The sequence below is a fragment of the Apodemus sylvaticus genome, chromosome 8, assembly GCF_947179515.1.
Source record: "Apodemus sylvaticus chromosome 8, mApoSyl1.1, whole genome shotgun sequence".
Lineage (NCBI taxonomy): Eukaryota > Metazoa > Chordata > Mammalia > Rodentia > Muridae > Apodemus > Apodemus sylvaticus.
In genome coordinates this window covers 84753224-84774972 of record NC_067479.1, presented here as the reverse complement: position 1 = coordinate 84774972, position 21749 = coordinate 84753224, and the positions used below count along the sequence as shown (strand labels likewise).

The window sequence follows — 21749 nt, the reverse complement described above, 5'->3', positions numbered from 1 at the left end:
GCAGGTTTTGCCGGCACCCCAGGTTACTTGTCCCCTGAGGTCTTGAGGAAAGATCCCTATGGAAAACCTGTGGATATCTGGGCCTGCGGTAAGCCCATTCCACACCCTCAGCTCTTTGGTGTTATGGGCCCCGGCTTCCTGTGATGACAAAAGAGGCATTACATGCATTCCTTCTGGGTTCTACAAGTGCCTGCTGTATATGAAATCATGGTGGTGTTTGCTCTCCTTCCCATGGGAGAGCTGTTCCTGTCATGCTCTCCTTCCCAAGAAACTTCCTGGATTATGTTGAGTCCTTCTTGCAGAAGGACTCATCCGCACCTTAGAGGACAGACTAAAGTCTCTGACATAGCTTGGTGCCGTAAGGCGTGAGGCACAGCAGGAGGGACCAGTCATCCAGCGTTATCGCCTGGCATCCACCTTTAACTCTGGTCCAGCCTTGTCTTTCTGGGTGGTCCTGAGCCCTGCATGGCCTTTCTTGGTTCCTCAGGGATTGGTGACTGACCCGGGTGACCTGTGTGTTCTGTCTCGCAGGGGTCATCCTGTATATCCTCCTGGTGGGCTACCCTCCCTTCTGGGATGAGGATCAGCACAAGCTGTATCAGCAGATCAAAGCTGGAGCCTACGATGTAAGGATGGGTTTTCTGAGAGCTGAGCAGTCACTCCTGGAAGGACAGATTCCCTGCCCCTAAGGGTCTGTCCAAGGGAGCAGTGTTATTGTCATTTGATAACAGGGCATCAAGGGACTTTGAGGACCCAAGGATGGGCATACAGGACTCAATTCTTGCCACCTTATATACAGGGAACAGATTTAAAAAAAAAATGCTCCTATTATCTATAAAATTAAGGAGTTCAGTGAAGCTCTTTGGTCTCTTTCCACAAAGAATAAGGACACTATGCCGTGTCTTATATCACAGAGAGAGAATTTTAGAGGCCTCCTCCACTGCTTTGATACCTTGGGCACATTGCAAAGCCTGTTTTCTCCTTTGTAAAGAGAGAAAGGTAAAGCAGAAAACACCAGTCCCTTTCCTTCGCTGATCTGATACATTGGCACTCTAACACTTACTATTCTATCTTCCTTTGGAGTCTTTAAGTTAACACAGTGTATCCAACTCTTGGGTACCACAAAGTATCCCAGGTATAAGAGTTGGAATGAAGTCAGCTAAGTTTCAGGGTAGAAGGCTCACAGATTTCCTGTTTCCCTTTCCCTGTTCCCGCTCCTCAGTTCCCATCACCAGAATGGGACACGGTCACTCCTGAAGCTAAGAACTTGATCAACCAGATGCTGACCATAAACCCTGCCAAGCGCATCACGGCCGACCAGGCTCTCAAGCACCCGTGGGTCTGTGTAAGTGCCTTTTTCCCTGGTCTCGGAGATTGGGGGCGGCAGCCCTGGTATACTCCTCGTCTCCCACAAGGCTTCAGGGGGAGGGTGGGGGAGGGTGAGTGGAGTTCAAGGTCAATAAATGTCATCGGGGGACTTGGGAGTTATAAAGTGCTCATAGGTCTTGTCTCTCATACTTGTTATTGTGAGACTGTGATTTGGTTCTGTTCCTGAATTAGAAGAGGTAGTTGATGGTGGAAAACAGCTGATACCCCAGTGCGGAAGTCCCAAGCTTGGGATATACGTGGACCTCAGCTCTGACAAGGGCCCCAGGGAATGCACAAGGGAGGCTTCTGAAGTACTGGGACTGAAGCTCACTGGGATACTCTCAAGCTGGGTTCCCAGGAACTCCTCCTAGGCTGTCAGTGTAAGCCGATACACTGTGTTTTCATTCATGGTTCTCTCAAGCCCAAACAGCTACTTCTAGACAAAAGGGTAGAGTATAGCATCTTGAAGGATGATATGTTTGTCATTTCCCATTTTTACTGAATGTCCTTTTGTGCTGGTCACCAGAGAGTTCTTGGAGATGAATGGGGCCATGGTCTTTGCCCCAAAGATTTGGGGAAACAGGTATTCAGACAAGCATCCATGCCTATAATCTGACAAACACACACCAAAGTAACAGATCCAGGAGTGTCTACTGCCCCTGATAGGCATTAGGGTCACAGGAGGTTTTGTGGAGAAGGCAATCTATCCAGCTGTTACCCTGCAGACAGAGGTTACTATGGAGAAAGTAAGGAACCACAGGAGAAGGTCACAAGGAATGTTAAGTAGTTTGTTTTACGATGACCAGGATTTTTAAAGAATGAGGAGGGAAAAAAAGATTCCATGATGCCAGGCAGTGGCACATGCCTTCAATCCCAGCACTTTGGAGGCAGAGGCAGGCAGATCTCTGAGTTTGAGTCCACTCTGGTCTGCAGGGCAAGTTCCAAGCCTGCCAAGGCTATTCAGAGAAACCCTGTCTCGAAAAAGCAGCCCCCTTACCCACCCCACCCCCAAAAGATTGTATTGCCATACCAGCCTCTGCCTAAAGAGTTGAAGTTTATATTCTGGAGCGTAGAGTTTTAAAGAGAGCTATTTTCATTTAGCTTTGCGTTTGGAAGCTCTGTAGAAAATGGATTGCTGAGGCTGGAGGCAGAGAGGCAAGAAGCTGTCACAACTGTCTAAGGAAGGCCAGCTGAGATCTTAACTGAGGGGAAGATGCAGGAGTGGGTGGTGCTGCCAAATAAGAGAATTTGAAGGATTTAATACCTGGACTTAAGGAGTCAAGGAGAGGGCAGGTCAGTGGGTGCTGCTCTGTTTAGTTGGTCAGTGAGCAGATGGCTGTGCAGGTCATGGCCCCAGGAGAGCTAGATTGTGTTTGTGGATCCTGAGTGTTGCGTTAAAGAACCAGCAGCTGAGTCACCTGGGCAATAAGAAATATGGCTGTATGGTCTGGGCATGTGGTTTGGTGGTAGAATGCTGCTTTATGAGCATCCATGAAACCCTGGGTTCCCATACCAGCACCAAAAAGATGGCATGGAATGTGCAAAAGAGGGGTCTGTAGAGATGAGAAGTTAGAAATGTGGCCCGTCGTTTCTTCATAGGCGACGTTGAGGATTTGGAAATATATGAAGTTGTTCTTGTACTGAACAGATTCTTATCTTAAGCTTGTGTTGCTTCAGCAAAAGAAGAGAAGCCCGATAAATACCAGCATTTAAGGACACGGAGTTAAATGAGTCACACAGAGAGGTTGGAGAAGAAGACTGTATGATCAGAGAAGACACAGGAACTAAGAACAATGGGCCTTAGTGAGAGAGCGCAGCGGCAGCCGCTGGATGCTGAATGAGTCTCTGGCTAAGATAGGAAGGACCCATGCTCTCAACATTTCACAGAGATAGCGGAATATAATAGGGAGAGAAGCTAACTTGTCTCCGGATAACTGAGACTGAGAAGGTTGGGAAGCCAGGCAGTGAAGGAGCAAATGACTGATATGCCTTAGAGGAAGAACGTGGGTCAGGAAGCTTTGTGTTCCTGTTTTCCATTGTTGATACATATTTGTACATATAAATGTGCACTGTTTATTGTGATGATTTGCATATGCTTACGCCATGCACTGTCCAACACCTCTACCCACACACCTTCTTTCCAGCCTCCAGGAATCACTAATACTTGTTTTTTAAGATTTACTTTAAAATGTTTATGTGCATGAGTGTCTTGCCTGCACATACATAGATACACATGGGGCCCTGGGCCCTTGGAGGCCAGAAGAGGGCCTTGGATTCCTGGAACCAGAGTTACAAATGGGTATGAACCACCATGCGGGTGCTGGGAACTGAACCTAGGTCCTCCGCAAGAACACCTTCCTGCTACCTGCTTTTTTTGTTTTTAATTTAATTGTTGTTTAATTGTTGCTTTTAAGATTTTGTTTGATGGAAGTCTGAACAGAATGTAAAGATTACAAAAGAGAACCTAATACAGAGGGAGATTGGTTGAAGAAGGACAGGTGTAGAAAGCAAAGGGAGGGAGGGTGTGTCTGAGACTCTGGTTAGGTCCGGAAAATCAGCACGGGAGTGGGAGCTGAAGCAGAAACAGGGCATGCATGGTAGCCTTTGATTTCTCTGTGGGGAATTTTACACACACACACACATGCACACACACGCGCGCGCGCGCACACACACACACAGGAGTGAGGAAAAGGTGAAGGGAATTGGTTTGGGAATCAGGAAAGGGAGTGGTGGGCCTGGGTGAGGCAAGGGGTGGGCACCTAGTATTACTTTCAACCTGGCTGACTGAGTCAGCAGTCGTAGAGTGATACCCAGTCCTACCCAGACTGTAGAGCGCAAGAATCGCAGAAGTCCTGACTGTTGAGGTCATTTGTGTGGCCCACTACTTCAGTCCCAGGACATCATTATATCATAACATTGCATAGCAAACAATGCTTACCTTAGCACCCTGAGCCATCAGGGGTATGCAGACCACATCTAGTGGACTCAGTTTAAGGGGGCAAGGAAATGAAAAGTAAATACATTGGGTTTAAAAAAAAAAAATCCTTCCAAAACAATTAAAAAAGAAGAGAGCGTGGTGGTACACATCTCACCAGCACTTGAGAGGCTAAGGTCATGAGTTCAAGGCCAGCCTGGGGCTACAACAGAAAAACAAAGGTAACTTCTACTTCAAGGTAATTCTCAGCTTTTCATTGAAGACCCTGTAGTGAGGCGTTTTGTAGAGTAGGAGCCTGTCTCTCCCTGTGCAGTCTTGACTGCAGCAAGGACTCCAAAAAGTTGCTGGAGCAGTCTCTGGACCAGGATCACATCACACCAGATACTCTCTCCTCAGCTGCCTTTGAAAAGCTCTGTTGGCACCCACATGTAGCATCAATTATTGGTGGTTCTCTTGCTCAAATTGTCCTCACATAACCTTGAGTTGCTGGTGGCACTTCTGCTCTGAAGGCTTTTCCTCTTCCGTGGCCTTGTCTGGTCAGCACTAGGGAGGGTAGCAGAGTGTGTGACCCTATCCTGGTCCAGCCATCAGTGCTCAGGAGATGGGGAACAAAGGCAAGGGCTGGGGGATCTGGGATGGGAATCTCACAGGCTTGTCTGTTTGGCTTCCAGCAACGGTCTACAGTGGCATCCATGATGCATCGCCAAGAGACAGTGGAGTGCTTACGCAAATTCAACGCCCGGAGAAAACTGAAGGTGGGCCTTAAACCTCCGGGTCATTGGCCTCTCAGAATTGGGGCTTTTAACAATGTAGCTCCTGCCTGGTCTCAGGTGGAAGCTCCCCTCATGTTGGGTGGGGCTGTGAAGGTTGTTCATATTGGGGCACCAGAAAACTCAGTATCGTTAGGCTCTGGCCAGGCTGCCCGTCCCTAAGGTCCATTTGAACTCACAGGACTCTCTTTCCCACAGGGCGCCATCCTCACGACGATGCTGGTCTCCAGGAACTTTTCAGGTATGTGTTCCCAGCTGTGCACTTTCACTCTGCAGAGGTGAGTGGGCAGGAATGGCATCCCGTCATCCCGGGCTGCGCCGCTGTCTCAGGCGCCACCTGAGGGTTAACAAGGATCCTCTTATGAGGGCAGCTGCTGCTGGTTTCTGTTACCCAGTTTCTTCAGATGTGGAGGGAAGGGCATTGCTTAGCCTCCAGCTTATGAATTCTGTTTCTTCAGACCGCCCAAGAGTAGCCTGCCCAGCTTCCCATGTGGCTTATCCCCATCTGTGTGTAATTCTCCAAAGACTCTTCAGTGTTCTTAAGGTTTTAGCCAGTCTAGGGCACTGGAGACTATACCAGAGGAAAGAGAGGTGAGAGTTACAGTGTGTCTTCTCAGTTGCATCCACCTAAGATCATCTCTTAACTTCTCTGTGTCCAAGAAGAGGTGCCTAATAGAAATTATTCGAGGTGTTGAAACCTTTTGCACTGACTGAGGCTTACGGTATTCTCTGTAACAGTAGCCACAAAAGTGAAGAGACCAGTGGCGGAGAGGTAAATTTGCATGGCGAATTGGGAGAGTTGGGTCAGTAATTTACAAATCACACTTGACATTTCTTTTTAAGATGCAAGACATCCCAGTCCCCTCTACCCAAGTCTCACCTTCACTGTTCATCCTCAGTTGGGAGCACAGTGGCTTTTCTGTGAGGAAAAGATTAATGTCAAGACTTAACTGAGGGCAGAGAAGTCTCCGCCCAGCTTGCGTTGTCCCTCGGTCCTCCCTTCCTCTCTAACCCCTAGCCTTGCTGTTTCAGTTAAAGACACACCCTACCCCCACCCCCTTCTCATCCTTCTAACAAGACTCTTCCCTTGCTTATCTCCTGCACCGCCATGAGAGGGGCTTGTGAGGGGGTGCCAGTCACCCACCAGTTACAGTAGGTGGCCATTCTGGGAAGGGCTTTCATCTTTGAGCTCAGGTCCTGCTGGAACCTGGTTCTGGATAACTGGAGAGCTTTGGGTTGGAGGAGGCATCAGGTGGAAAGCTAGGGCTCGACAAACTCTTGCCTTGGACCACAGGGCTCCAGAAGGTTAGGACTGGGTAGTGAGCCCAGGATAACCCTGGTTTAGAGGCATTTTTCATATTGAGTACACAGTAGAAGAAGATCATAGTGTCCTTCAAGAGAGAACAGCAGTGTGTGGCTTGTTGCCTCCCACAGAGATAGGGTGGCGGCCCCCACGGTGCTCCTTATCCCGTAAGGACTTGCAGCCTTGTTCTCCTGATTTCAGCGCCTTCTTAGAGGACGCTCAAGGGCGTGTCTGTGCTGCCTGTAGAGCTCTTCTCTCCCGAGTCAAAGAAATGTGAAGGCAGGCTGCTGCTGCTGCCTGGCCAGTCAGAAGCAAGTGCCGGGCCCTGCCCTGTGATCTTAGGCTGCGAGTCCATCTCCCTTTCAGGACATTAGTGTCCCGTTTTTAGACAATCAGGTTCTGTCAGGAAAGAGCTTTGACTCATCCTTCAGGAGCCTTCTGGCCTTTGAGCTTACTTTATCCTCAGTCAGAAGGGACAGTGGAAACAAAAGGATATTCTGAGCTTTCCACGTTGACTTCTTCTGCCCTGAGTTTGGGACAAATGAGGGCCAGGCTGCAGGAGACTTCTACAGGTGTGCTGAAGGCCAGTCACCTGTTTCCTCAGGCATAAGCTAGACTGTTCCCAAGTTGATCCATGGGGTCCACAAGTGGTTGGAAAGATGATGACATCTAACTAACTTGGACAGCCTTTCTTTTGTCTCTGGGGCTCCCGTCCTGGGTATCTTCATCCTCAGCGCACAATGAAATACAGACTGAGGAAAGCAATCTCTTCTTGGCTCACTCCTTACAGGGAGAGAGACCTGTCTATGGAAACAGTTGGGGCTTTCCCACAAAGGTCAAGGGTCATATGGGGGCTTTGCCATGCCCCAGTCCTTCTCTCCTGGAATGTCATGAGGGAAATGCTCTGCGCTCCAGGCACTCTGAGAACAGGCTCATTTAAAACAGAGCTTCGTTCCCTCAGGAAAAGTACCTGCCTCCCACCAAGTCAGACTTTTACCTGCAGGCTCTTAACCTAAAGCGTTCATGGGGACAAGCAATGAAGCCATTGCCATGAATTTGAGGCATGGTAGTTTCTTCAGCCTGTCCAAGCCTCACAGGCCCCCAGACTGCTGTAGGGCTGGCTGCTCCTGCCTCCTCAGTCTGTCCCCCTGGTGCCTCCTCTACCCCAGCTCGGATGGCTTGGCCATGCCACCTGGGTCTTGCTGTGCGTGGACAGCCAGCAGCTCCTACGCCTCCTGCTGGGGCATGCTCACTGCTGACTGGCCCCCGTGGCTTTGCGGCAGCTCTGTGCACTGAGAGATTGTATCCCCCTCAGTTGGCAGGCAGAGCTCCGCCCCCGCCTCGCCTGCCGCGAGCGCCGCCGGCCTGGCCGGGCAAGGTACGTGGCATGAGTCCTCCCTGACCGCCTGCCGTGGCCCCCTGCCACCCCAACAGTAGGGCCAGCATGCCAGGCCCACCCACCAGGGAGGCGAGTCCCATGCTTGCGGGCTGAGATGGGCATGCCATACGGACCACCTAACTTGGCATCTGCAAGCACACTGATGTTATGAAGGTCCCTAACCAGCCGTGCATGCTGGGCGCTTGCCAATTCTCAGGAGGCAGTAGCCTGGGGACTTGGAGTTGGGCAGTAGGAGCCTTTCCTCCAGATGGCCCAAGGGCTTGACCTGCAAACAACCCTGGGCATGGCCTGAAGCTGTCTGGTGCTAAGACTAGACTTTTGCAGCACCATTTAAGACCCCTCAATGAAAGCCTCAAAATTTTGGAGCCTGGAGTTTACCAGACCTCCAGGTCTAAAAGGCTGTGATGTACAGAATCTATAGGGTCAGTTGTCCCTTGGCTTGAATTCTAGCTTTGTCACACACTGAGCAAATCAGGTTGGCTCTCCTGCCCCTAATTCCCTCATCTCTGTAATGGTCTTAACAAGTAACACAGAGATACTTAAGAACATGTATGTTGTAGGTTCTCAACTCTGCCTATACAGGACCACCAGCCACCTGGGAGCTCATAAAAAAAAATTGATGACAGGGTCCCACCCCAGACAAATTCAGAAGGTCCCACCCCAGACAAAGTCAGAATCTTTAGCGGGTAGGATAAGTATAAGTATTTTTAAAGTTTTCCAAGTAAAAATTTTAAAGTTTTCTAGTGGTCATCCCGAGTTGAAAGCCAGTTGATAAATACAACAATAGGCAAATCGGGCTTATTACTGAAGACACATTAACACTTTTTCCTTATTACTGTAGACACATTAACACTTTCCTTATTGCTTTAGACACATTAACACTTTCCTTATTGCTTTAGACACATTAACACTTTCCTTGCCCATATACAGCATGGCTGGAGAAAAAAGATCAAGGCCATTTTTTGAGAACCAAGATGTGATGAAGTTACACTCTTTCTCTCACTGGAGAAAGATAGAACATGGCTTAGACAGGAATGGCCTCCTGAAGAACAGAGGAGACGGGCGGGAGTCGCAGCAGTGGTAGCCATCACTCCTTGCGTGCCCGGCACTCTGCCAAGTGCTTTTCAGGCACCCCATTGGATCCCACCACCATCCTGAGACCTAGGTGCAGTTTCATCCCATCTTATAAATAAAGAATTTGAGACTAGAAGTGGTTAAATAACTCACGATGGCCAGTCACAAAACACAGCTTGCAGGTAGTAGGACACCGGTGGGAATCTACAGCAGTCAGGTGGGTCAGAGAGTTGGGCTGGTCCTGTTTCCCTGTGCCCTCCAGAACTCTCTCACCCTCTGTCTGCTGCCTTCCTATGACCTCTGTGGCCTTCTGGTGTCACCAAAAGCCTGGTGTAGGTCCTCAGCCTTGCGAATCATCCCATGGCTGGCTGGGTCTGTTCGGCAGCTCATAGTTCTAGCCGATCCTTGTGCTCGTGGATCCGGAGATTGGAAAATGGCCATAGCTAGAGCCCAGTACGCTGGTGAGGTACTGCCCATCGAAAGACTTCAGCCCCTTGGCAAAACCCTCCTGTAGGTGGTCCCGGTTTCTGTGTCTGTGACTGTCTGTCCTCACGTCTGGTCTCCTTTGTGAACTGTGACACTATTTTCTTGAGAAAACTCCAGAGATGTCTTGCATCCTTCCATCAAGAGGACTTCCATGGTGTCTAGAAATAGAGCCCTCGCCCTTATGCGTTGGCACTGTTTCCAGGCCTGGAGAGAAGCTGTTGAGGACAGCACTCCGGTGCCCCAGGAAGCTTGTATACCAAATGTGGTTTCTCTCCCTGAGCACAGGGCGCCTGCTTCCACTGAGCCCTCCCTTGGCCATGGCAGAGGAGGTCCTAGTGTGCCGTGGCTCTGAAATCCTCAAGATGTCTGTCCTTCCTGCAGTGGAGCTACTGGAATGAATGGCGTTCTTTCAGGAGCTGTGGGGGCTCCTGGCCCCTTGTTAGCTCAGCAGTTTCTTGCAGATCTGGCTGCCAGGTTGAAGAGAGGATGTGGTGCAGGAGACATGACTTGTCTCTTTATTTTCACAGCTGCCAAAAGCCTATTGAACAAGAAGTCAGACGGCGGTGTCAAGGTAGGTGTCTCCCCAGCTCTGCCCGGAGACTGGCTTCCCTCCTGACGGCTGCTGAGGGATTCTCCCTAGGCACCTTGTCCTTGCTGTTTTGTTGTAAGCCTTTGTGCTCAGGACAGCAGGTTGCACTGGCCTGAGAGGGAAGAAAGGCTATATGTCTCCTCTCCTTAGGTAGATGGAAAAGATGTTGGGGGAATGATCCTAGTTACAGTTTCCTAGGCTGGTCCTGAGCCTGACTTCTGTACCCCAGCCTCATCTCTAGGGCTGGACTCTCCAGCTTTCTGGTTTATTTGAGGCATTTGGTTAATCTTGTCCCTCTTTGCACAATCTCTTTACTCAAAGTAAGCCAGTGTGCCATAGGAACTCAGACTGGGCCCTCCGAAGCCACTGCGCTCTCTCTGGTGTTTTTCTGTAAACTGCTTCCAGATCACAGACAGATGCCACAGGGCGTCTCAAGCTCCTATAAGTTAAGGGACATGGTGTGTCATAGCTCATGTCCATCTGGTAGAGTTTTCCCTGGGTGAGTCAGGGCGTAAGAGAACCTGGAGTAGTGACCTGGCTCAGCTGAAACGTGGTTAGCTGGGGGGACCCACAGGGTGAAGGGTACACGCGTAGACTGGAGGCAGAAAGTATCCTGAGACCGGGATGCTCAATAGGAATTCATCCTGTCCTGAGACCCAGCAACTGACCCATCAGAGGACTTCAAACAAGGAATTATCTAAACCATGATCTCTAACAAAAGCACACATTGGGCCTTTTCCCGGGAGCTTATGTGCACAGTTACGTTATATACACATGCCTCTGCTGCTCCTTTCTTGTTCCTTTCCTCTCTGCAGGCTTGCTTTTGTGTCCTTCTGCCACAAGGAGGGGCACTCAGAACCCACTCACACCTCCTCACACAGAGCTGTCATTTAGGGGAGCCCCTCAGTTCTAGGCACGAGCAGGATGACCAAGCCAAACAGGAAGAGGTTGTGGACCAGGCCTAGAAGCTCTGAGAAGAAGCTTAGGGGACACAGGAAGATGAGCCCATTTGGTGGTGTCTCTAAGATATGGAGTTGGAGGTGAGGGCAAGACAGGAAAACCACTTTATTTTTATTATTTATTTATTTATTTATTTATTTATTTATTTATTTAATGAGACAGGGCTTCTCTGTATAAGCCTGGCTGTCCTAGAACTCTATAGACCAGGCTGGCCTCGAACTCAGAAATCCACCTGCCTCTGCCTCCCAAGCTGGGATTAAAGGCATGTGCCACCACCGCCCAGCTTTTTCTTTTCACTTTTATTCTTGAATGCATTTTCTTTAAACCAAGAGAGCATTCACTCTATAACCTAAAAACAACAAAATACGTTTATATGAGTTGTCATATATTGATGTTCTCCATCCAACTAGAATATGAGATAAACGGTAGAAAGACTAGAGAGGACGTGATATGTGTAGAAAGGTAGAAAGAAAGGCAGGCATGGTGGCACACAAGAATGCTTGGGAGACAGAGTAGTTGAAGGGGAGTGAGAGTGAGCCAGCCTAAGATGATAGAGAAAAACCTCATCCCCCAAAAATCTTTTTAACAGAGAAGGGAGGAAAAAGTAGTCAAAACCATGACCTATAAAGGATGGGGCTAGAACTCAGTGGTGGACAGCAACAAGGCCCTGGGTTCTGTTCCTTGGCAGTGCAGGAAACAAAACAGCTTCAGTAATGTGACTGAGCAGTAGACTTGGAAGTCCAAGTGTTAGACTATAGAAAGCACTGCATGCCTGATTGAGGAAGCTATGGTAAGGGTGATGATAAGAAAAATTTGAAAGGCTAGGGGTGTCCTTTATATGCACTAGGCCCTGGGTTCAATCCCCGTGACAAGCAAAGGGAACAGCTGTCTGAGTGTATGTGGAGACTGGAAGAAGGCAAGAACTGGACGCAGAGGTGTCAAGTATGTTACACTTTAGAGATAAAGGAAGAAAAATGGTCAGAAATATCAAGGGAGAATATTTAAAATTATTGACCGGCACAAATTCTAACTAAATCGGCATAAAAGTTACCTAAAGTCATGGTCCGGCTACACCCATACACAGGAATACCTGCTATGATTACAGGTGTGCCCCACAAGGCTCACACTAGGTACGGACGATTTCCTAAGAATCCATTGGTTGGCACTGGGGCACTCAATCGTGTAACGTTTGCACTGGGAAGGCAGTGATAGGCACATCAAAAGGTCATGTCTATCCTGAGCCACACAGCACAAAAAAAATAAATAAAAAGAATTAACAGGGCATAGTGGTGAGCACCTTTAACTAAAGCACACAAGAGGCAGAAGCAAGAGTCCCAGGACAGCCAGAGCTACACAGAGCAACCCTGTCTTCAAACCACACCACATACCCCCCAAAAATAGACAGAAGCAAGTAGATCTCTGTGGGGCTGAGGTTGACTTGGTCTACACTGACAGCCAGGACTATAGAGAGAGACCCTGTCCCAAAAAAGAGGAAGGAGGGGCTGGAGAGATGGCTCAGCAGTTAAGAACACCAACTGTTCTTCCAGAGGTCCTGAGTTCAATTCCTAGCAACCACATGGTGGCTTACAACCATCTGTAATGGGATCTGATGCCCTCTTCTGGTGTGTCTGAAGAGAACAATTGTGTACGCATATATAAAAAAATTAATCTTTTTAAAAAAAAAAAAAAGAAGGAAGGAAGGAAGAAAAATATTCATCAGACAATGTCGAAGTTTCCAGCCTTGACTGTTAAACAATGTGGTTATGAATAGAGTATCTGTTCAGGTGGGGAAAGTTATGTTTTGATCTCATTGAAATTAAGGGACAGGTGGCAAATCCAACTCAGATTTTTTTTAATGGCCCTGGGAACCACATGGTATGACCCAGGGAAGAGTCCATCCCTAGCCTTGAACCCTTGACTCTGACTCTCCCTTACATGTATTGGTATATGCTATTATGTCCGTCTTTGTGAACAGGGTTTCTGACAGACTCAAAACTTTTTTAAGAAAATAGTTTCAAAGATGACTATCTAGTAACATTACCCTAAGAAGATAATTATATACAGATTCCAGAGCCAGGGGTATATCTCAGAGATAGAATATTTCTTTAGCATATACAAGGTTCTTGGTTTGATTCCCTATGCCATGCAAAAACATACCAATCAAAAATACTGATTTGGGTGAGAGGTGACCTACTTTCTGCTCTTGCAAAGGACCTGGGTTCAGTTCCCAGCACTCATGTGACAACTCAAAACTGTCTCTAACTGTATTTTCAGATGATCAAATGACCTTTTCTGGCCGCTGTGGTCTCTGCATTCACATGGTGCGCAGACATGTGTGAAATCAAACCCCTGTACACATAAAAATAAATAAATCTTTAGAACTCAATTTCAGGGTGTAACTTGGAATTTAGATTCCAGAGGCCTTGAGTGGGGGACAGAATCGGCTATTGAATTTTAATGCATTCCTTCTCCCATAGAAGTCTAAAACATGAAAACTTAAGGATATTATAAAAAGGAAGAAAATGGGAGTCATAAGTAATTAAAGTATCGGAAAAAGATTTTAGCAAAGGAAATGGAAAAAGAACAGATGCTGAAGAGTGGAAGTGCAGCAAAGCCAGACAAACACTAGAGGTGGAGGAGGGGGCTCTGTGGACAGAGCAGCTGGCCGACGAGGCCGGGCGGGGGTGGTGGTGGTGGGCGTGTGCAAGCCTAGCTGTAGTATGTCTGACCCTGATTCGGACTTGGCTAATAAGTTTTCTGAGAAACAAGTTGTACTATCATGATGGGATAAGAGGCCAAGAAACAAATGTTGTAGAAAGGAATGGTCAAAGTTAACAGACCAGCTACAATTCTTAGGACTATACATCAGCCATAGAGCACGTGCCTGGCATGACCAGCCCTTAGTCCTGGCGTGTGGGAGGGATGGGAGGATAGTCACAGGTCTGCTGCATGGCGGTCCTTTTATAAAAGTATTGAAGTTTTTAACAAATATAGCACCCACCCCTTTTTTTAAAAGTAGAAAAATAATCTAAAAAGATCCATTGGCCACCTGAAAATAGATAGGTCACAGGAAGACAACTTTCAGCCTTATTACTACCAATGAAATGCAATTGAAACAGTGAGCCTGGTCTACAGATGAGTTCCAGGACAGCCAGGACTGTGTAGAAAAACCCTGTCGGGCAATGTGCTGTTTTTATTATTATTAATTTAAGTTAGTAATGGTAGTAAGATCAGTGTCAGAGCCATACAGATGTTCCTGATTTTACTTCTGGGCATTTTCTTCTAAGAATTCTAAAGTAATACAAAATAGGAAAAGCTGGAAGCAGACAGATGGATTACATGGCATTCTGGGAGAAGATTGAACTGTTTCAAAAGCCAGCCAGAAATAATGATTTATTATCAAATAATAACTAATAAATTATTAATAAAAACTGTTGCGCTTGCAGTTTAGTCCCCAGCGTCTGCCTCTGGTGGCTTACGGCAGGCAGCCCTTCTGCGATGCTCTCCTGGCCTCTTCAGGCAGATCTGGCCGAGGAGCCAGTTGGGAGTTGCCATATTGGTACTGGGACCGAAACCCATATCCTCTGCAAGAGCATCATCTGCTGAGCCATTTCTCTGGCCCCTAAATTGTATTCTTTAAAATACAACATAACTGTAGATTCTTATTCAACATATCATATGGGGACAGAAAAAAACCCAACAAAAGAAAACTCAGAAGTATTATGATGTTATTGTGGTTTTTCTCTACTAGCCATACTTTTCACCTGAACCATGTGTCAATACTAATCAGAAAATCAAATTATTCTCTACTAAAAAATAAAAAGAAACTAGTGGACAGATTGGTACATGCCTGTACTCGTAGCACGTGGAGACAGGAGGGTCCAGAGTTGTCCTGGTTACTAAGGTTAGAAAGTTATCAAGGCTATCCTTAGCAACAGAGTGGGTTCAAGGCCAGCCCCCCAAAAATCAATTTTTAACTCAAAATACTAACTTTAAAGTGTAACATAAATGTCTATGTGATATGTACCGTATAATATTTTTAATTGCATATGAGAAACTAGAAGAGCAATAGGAATTTGGGCAAAAAAAATCACCCAGAATTCCCATTTGTTTTTCAAATTGTTTATAATGTGATTGTAGTCTTTCTTACTCAGTAACATAAATAGTCAATTGTGTGATTAGAAGGAAAGGAGAAGACAGAATGTGGGACTTTGGACCTTTGTGGGTGCTCTTGAAATTTGAGGTGGTGGCCAGAATTATGAGGGAAGCCATAGAGTTGCCCAGAAGGTCCTGAACTGTATCATTTGGATTTTTCTAGAATCTCTCTCTTTCCCAATTTTTTCTTGCTGATTTCTTCAGCTAACTGTCCATAGAAAGGTTCCCTTCCCTCTGTTCAGATGTTTCTGTGAGATGCTTTCAACAGCTAGTATTGGTTTGAGCAGGTACTGTGTCCCATGGCTTTGAACTGGAGAACTTGAGGTCTGCTCAGCCTTCTTTAAGAAGGCTTTAAGATGCTTGTGACCCACGGTCTGTGGAGAAGCAGGCTCCAAGAGGACCACAAGCACAAACTCTGTGAGGCCTCTGGAAAGCTTGGCATTCCAAGTTTGTTTTGGAGAGAGAGAGAAAAAGCAAGTTATAGTTAAGTAAGTATTCTTGGAGCATTTGTTTTAAATAAGTTTGAAAAAGAGGCCTGAACCCTTTAACTGTGTAAAATTTTAAATTTATGTACAGTTTTTAAATAGAAGTCAGACATAGTCCTTTGAAAGTGATGTGGCATTTAAACAGTGCTGTGGTGTTCTGGTTGAGAAGCAGCCCGGCTGTGTGTGGCTGAAGGCAGAGCCTTGAAAAGATAGACAGAGAAACTAAAAGCCACTGGGAAAAACATCCTTAGAACGAAAAGGTTTGCCTGTAGGATAGCTTAGGAAGAACAGAGTCAGCCAGGAGAAAGCTAGGAGTGCACTTCCCATGAGTAAAGCAGCAACTGAGAGAGAGGTTTCCATTTCATTTCAAGGCTCAAAGCAACTGCATTGCCTTTGACAACCAGCCACTGAAAATCACCAGAACCTAGCGACTGAGTGCCTGACCCGCTTCTCAGAGGTCTGTTTATACCAGAGACGTGCTCTGTTTTAGCTTGGGGAAAAGCCACCTTCAGCACACCTGGTCAGTGCAGCACTCGTTAATTGATCTGATGTTAACTGTCAGTCTGAACACTCTGGCTGAGTGCAGTGACTCACACCTGGAATCTCAGTCCTTGAGGGGTTAGAGGAATGCCACAAGTTCAAGGCCAGAGAGGGCCACAGCGATGACCTGCCTAAAGGAAAAAGTTTCACAAAAGAAAAAGAACAAGTGTGAATACTGTTGGGGAAAAGGATGAGGGGGTTAGCAGGAAGATGAGTAGTAGTAGGTAGCTATCTGGACAGGCAATATGCTTGCCTCATAAATAAGGCGATGCCTTCTTTCTTGGATATAAAATCTCATATTTGAGTAGATTCAAAAGGCTAATGCAAGCTGGGCACGGCAGCACACTAGAAGGTGAAGACAGGAGGGCCAGGAGTTCAGATTAATTCTTGGTTATGTATCTTGGTCAAAGGCAGCCTGAACTGCTTGAGGGCCTGCTCTAAAACAAGGTTTACACAAGTCCAGTGCGGTGGTACATACCTGTGCTACAACTACCCGAAAGACCAAAGCAGAGGGATTGCAAGTTCAGGGCCATCCTAGACTAGATTACAAGACCCTGTCTCTAAACAGCAAAGGACTAATGCAGACGGAAGCCACAGTAGGTTTTTCTTCTCCTTTAATTCAAATCCAAAATATGGACAAATTTATTTTTTAATGTTTTGCATATAAATTATGCATAGTAATGGGTTTCATTATGGCATTTTCATACGTGTACGCATACTCCTACATACCCCATTATCCTCTAAAATATTCTTCTAAATATTAGTAGCCCCCTTCCAGAAAACATCTCTTAAAGTAGAATGTTGGTCCCATGAGGACAAAAACCATTTCTCAGATATGTTTATTATGCCCAGAACAACCCTCAGTAAGTAGTATTGGATGTCATTAAGTGAATGTAAGAAAGTCAAACAACAGACATATTCCGAGGAGACTTCTGTCTCCCAGCGAGCTAATTATAAAGTCGTAATTACCCCTAGCCTCTTAGTCTGCTCTGGTGCATTTTCAGTGTGCTGTTCGGTCTTGATTTTGGCGCTAGGGTCTCACGTGGACCTGAGGTTGAAGCGTTACTCAGGACTCAGCCCCCTGGCTCCCGCCCTTGCATCTTTTGATCACTGTAGTCTTAATCACCAGCACGGCTATGTTTCTATTTCTAGTAATGACAAAAAGCAAGAGAACATGCACATCTTTTAAACCAGCACGGCTGTGCTGACAGGGGATAGAATGTCAGATTTTAGCCATAAGATGAAGAGTCCAGAGTTGTATCCAAACAACAGTCACAGCTTCATTGAGGTCTGAGTTCAGAAGTCAAGAGTTATTGAAGCTGAGAGCATCCTATTGTTGCTTTTGTTGTATCTCTGGTAGCTACCCACTCACATTTCAGACAGACCTAGCCATAGAATACCCTTGTTAGTGTGCCAGTCCTATCAACCCAAACCTGTAATTTTGGAGCACTCAAATATCACACACATACACACACACACACACACACTTGTGACTGAACAAGACAGATTTTTCTCAGAGTACACTAAACTTGTGTTTGTGAACCTGACAGAAGAGTTCTCCAGCGGCTGGAAGAGTGTATGTGCCTATGGTCTGTGTACTGTTTTAACCCCTTTGATGCTGGACTCCAGGTTGCTCCTCTTCCTCTTCCTCCTCCTCTTCCTCTGCCTCCTCCTCCTCCTCCTCTCTCCCTTGATGCAGAGCCCAAGCTGGTGCACTAACCTGCAGTGTCTCTGTGCTTCTCTTCTCACCTCCTCTCCCCTTCTCTTTCCCTCTTGCTGTGGTGTGTCCAGAAAAGGAAGTCGAGTTCCAGCGTGCACCTAATGGTGAGCCTTGCCTGCCCACCCACCCTCACTCCATGCTGCTTGTGCCCGCCTGCCAGCCATGCAGACCCATTCTGCCATGTGCGTGTGCGTCACTCATCCTCACTGCATGTCTGTGCTGTGTGGGCAGGTGTGGCCTGTCCTGCCAGGTGGGGGCCATTGCCCAAGGTCACCCTGTGGCCTTAGCAATGGGCACCAGAAGGTGTGATGTGGCACCTCTTGCTTAGAGGTTGGATAGCCTCCACAGTGCATTGCAGGGAGTAAATCTGGTAGGGATTTTGGGGAAAGGCAGCAAGCACGGGGAGAGGCTATCTCAGGAGATGAGGCCTGTTCTCCGGGTATGAGCAGCGGCTTCTTGGGGCCTGGAGTTCAGTAGGCAGCTGTGAAATGAAAAGAACTAATGGTCCGCGTGTGGTTCTCAACCTTGTGCTCCTGTGAAAAATCCCATTTTCCTGCTAGGTCCAGGGTTGTGCCTGCCCACCCAGCCCTCAGGGAGAACAGCTACACTGAGCTACAGCAAATGCATCTTTTCTCATAGAGCCCAGGACACCAAGGGGACGGCAGCCTAGTCAGTATACCATCCATTACAACCAGAGTGTGGCTCCGTGGGGGTTACTCTGAAGGGAAGGCCTGTCTTATCGGAGTAGTCATCCCCTGCTAAGGTCTTAAGGTCAGCCAGGATTTGTAGGCTGGGCATTCTTCTCCAGTCAGCCCCAACCAGGAAATCAGGAGAATTCTGCCCCCTGCTGTCTCAGGCTAGGAACAGAAGATAGCAGTTGCTGGTGTGTTTTGTTTATGATGGCTTTTTGTTGTTGTTTTTAACATGAGAACTTCTTTCCAGCCTGTAGAATTCAGTAGCATCTTTATAGTACTTGATATTGACCCAACATTCCATGCTTAGCTCCGGTTTTGAGAGATCTCAGCCACTGACAGCAAGCTGAGATTATATAACTCAGATCTGATGTCCATGAGGCCTCTAGACAAGATGTAGAAGAGTCTGAATGCATTCTGTGGAGAGAAGAAATGCATTCTGACCATCAACATATCTTCACTTACGCTCCGCATAGAGGCACACTCTGTTTGTCTCTGTGCCCGTGGAAGAACCCGGGTTGTGGGGCTGCTCCTTTGCGGCTGTGACTGTACTGGGACCCAGTGAAACTGAGTCAAACTGCTCAGGGGATCGGAAGAGGCAGAGAGCACTGATGTGGGCCCTGCACTGGGGAGTGGCCTCCTTCTTTCCTCTCCAGCCCCTCACATTCTTTCTTGGCTGTGTCACTCTGTACATGTTTGGAAAGGCAAGGGCTATCCCTGGTGGTCCGGCCGCCATTGGGAATATCGACTTGCTGGGTGGCTTGCTCTTTCCTGGAAGCTGTGTGCCGGCACCGCAGCCACAACCGCCACTGAGATCCGCCCGCCCTTCCCTGGACTTGTGCCCTCACTTCCAGCTGATCAAGTCCAAGACTTACCAGGTGGAAGATGAGCAGCAGGGAGATCTGTGGCTACGTCTTATACCCACGTTGAATTCCACCCCGGCGGCCAGGTGTCCCTGCTCGTTTCCTTCCTCTTTTTCCTGTCAGGCTTCAGGCTGGTGTTTTGAGAGGGGAAGGAAATGCAGATGTCGGGGAAGGGCAACGGAGGAACCAGAGTCCCCAGTTTTTACTCTGCTTTAAGTCACCACCTTTCTCACCTGTATTGTGGGAAGAAAATTCTGAATTTCTTTGCATCTGGTGTGACTAGTGATATGGCATTTGGAGTAAGCAGAAATTTCTGGAGAGATGCTTTAAAATAAGTCTTCGGCCAGTCCTGCAGGGAGGATGCCTCCAGAGCTAGGTCTCTGGGGCTCCCCAAATTCTCCATCTCTCTAACCATTGCTCCCATCTGCACAGTGTCACAGTTGCCACCTCAGGCCTGGCACCCCTGCGCCAGACCGGGGACAAGGGAGGTCTGGGAGTCAAACCTGAGCAACTTTGGTGACTCTGGAGAACTAAACCATGTTTTCTTGTCTCAGCCACAGAGCAACAACAAAAACAGTCTCGTAAGCCCAGCCCAAGAGCCCGCGCCCTTGCAGACGGCCATGGTACCTCTGACTACGGCTTCTCCGCCTCTGACCCTGGCTGCCTCCTGCCCCTTTCCTACCTCCTCCTCTTGTCTTCCCTTCCTAGGCCTCCGCAGCTTTTCTCACTTTCCTCCCTTAGGGCAGCCTGCTCTGCGTGCTGCCCCCGGGCCCCTTGCCCTTCACGTTCCTGCTTGGCATCATTCCATCCTGCATGGCAGAACCACTGCTCCTGCTGCTCTCGCTGTTGGGGGAAAGAGTGGTCAGGGCTGCCCGTTACGCCTCCCGCCCCCAAGCCTGACCCCTGGTGGGTCTGCTGTGGGGGTCAGGGAAGTGAGTTGCTTTAAAAAGCACAGTGTAGGAGCTCTCTTGGTACCTGATCGTTAGTTCTTAGAAGCCTACTTGTAGAAGCTGCCTCAGCCTCTCCTTTGCATAGTTAAGAACAGGAGGGAGGACTGGGGTTCCCCAGTCTCTCTCTGGTCCCGGAGAGCCCATCTGTTCAGTCCTCTCTGGGTTCTTCAGCAGGTACTGCATATCACAGAGCTCTCACTGTTAGTGCCAGCCAGCTGATGAGCTAGCAAGAAGGGGAGAGGGGGCCAAATGATCGTGCCCGCCATGCCTTCTACTTCCTGTGGACCCTCTTGTTATGGTGTGGTTCCATAGGGCCATCTAGGGAAGGCAGAAGAAAGGTGAAATGGGCACCTCCCTGAGCTCAGCTTGCCAAAGGGGCATCCTAGGTCTTACTGGTAGGCTATCTTTTCTGCTTTCCCTGTGTCCCCGTCTTCTGTGCACCCCTTGATGAACACTGTGGGCAGGGCCCGACCTGTGCTCAGAATCCCACAGCTCTTCATGTCTAGTTTTGCCCTGTGGGGCTCCAATCTAGGAAGAACCCTCAGACCCAGCAAGCTTCAAGCACAGAGGCCCTGCCCTCTCAGCTTCCTGAGAACCTGCCTCTTGCAAGCTTCTCCTTCCCAGCCAGTGCTGTCAGCCAAGGCCAGGGTTCCCTACCTCTCTGAGCCCTAGTTGAGCCAGTATATATTGTTCTTGTAGGGATGGCTGGTGGGCAGGCCTCAGTGGTCATCATAGGGTCTCTAAGGGTACTGTGTAAGGGTATGGGGATCCCTCAGGGGAGAGCTTAAGTCCCCAAATCAGGAGGGTAATTGTTTTCTTCTCTCACAGGAACCACAAACCACCGTGGTACATAATGCTACAGATGGGATCAAGGTGAGTGAGCGCCCACCAAGACTACTGTACTTTCTCACTCAGCAGGAAACAACTGGAGCGAGCTTCCGGGGTCTGAGAAATCTGTGGTCATGACGAGCGGGCTGTGCCCCACGGTGAAGGTGTTTGCGGAGTGCAGGGCCTGTCAGTTATTCCATTCTGAGGGATGGCAGAGCGTACCAGCTCTGAGCCTTTACATTTGGACTGATGTGGTGTGAATCTTGGCTACAGACCTCTGAGCAGGTCACTTAACCACTTTCTACCTAAGCTTTTTTATTTCCAAGTTACAGATAGTAATATTTACCTCCATGAGTTAAGAAGTTTAGTGAGGCCGGGCAGTGGTGGTGCACGCCTGTAATCCCAGCACTTCGGAGGCAGAGGCAGGCGGATTTCTGAGTTCTAGCCCAGCCTGGTCTACAGAGTGAGTTCCAGGACAGCCAGGGCTACACAGAGAAACCCTGTCTCGAAAAAGCCAAATCCAAAAACCAAAAAAAAAAAAAAAAAAAAAAAAAAAAGTTTAGTGAGGAGGGGAAAAGAAGGCAAAGGCCTTGGAGAGACTTGGGAGACTTGGTGAATAAAGTACTTACTGA

At 48.0% G+C, this 21749-nt stretch overlaps 1 protein-coding gene across 7 annotated transcripts in view; it reads left to right on the top strand.

The window, feature by feature from the left end:
• The window catches only part of Camk2g (calcium/calmodulin dependent protein kinase II gamma), a 58669-nt gene that overhangs the window by 27258 nt on the left and 9662 nt on the right, over window positions 1-21749 (top strand). For 5 of the 7 annotated variants that reach the window (XM_052189848.1, XM_052189850.1, XM_052189854.1 and 2 more), the window contains 8 exons: window positions 5-88; window positions 532-626; window positions 1223-1345; window positions 4975-5058; window positions 5272-5314; window positions 9863-9906; window positions 19894-19962; window positions 21118-21162. In XM_052189848.1, coding sequence (XP_052045808.1) covers window positions 5-88; window positions 532-626; window positions 1223-1345; window positions 4975-5058; window positions 5272-5314; window positions 9863-9906; window positions 19894-19962; window positions 21118-21162 — 587 coding nt within the window. The remainder of the gene's footprint in view (window positions 1-4; window positions 89-531; window positions 627-1222; window positions 1346-4974; window positions 5059-5271; window positions 5315-9862; window positions 9907-19893; window positions 19963-21117; window positions 21163-21749) is intronic. The other 2 variants (XM_052189849.1, XM_052189851.1) reach the window with 1 other exon arrangement.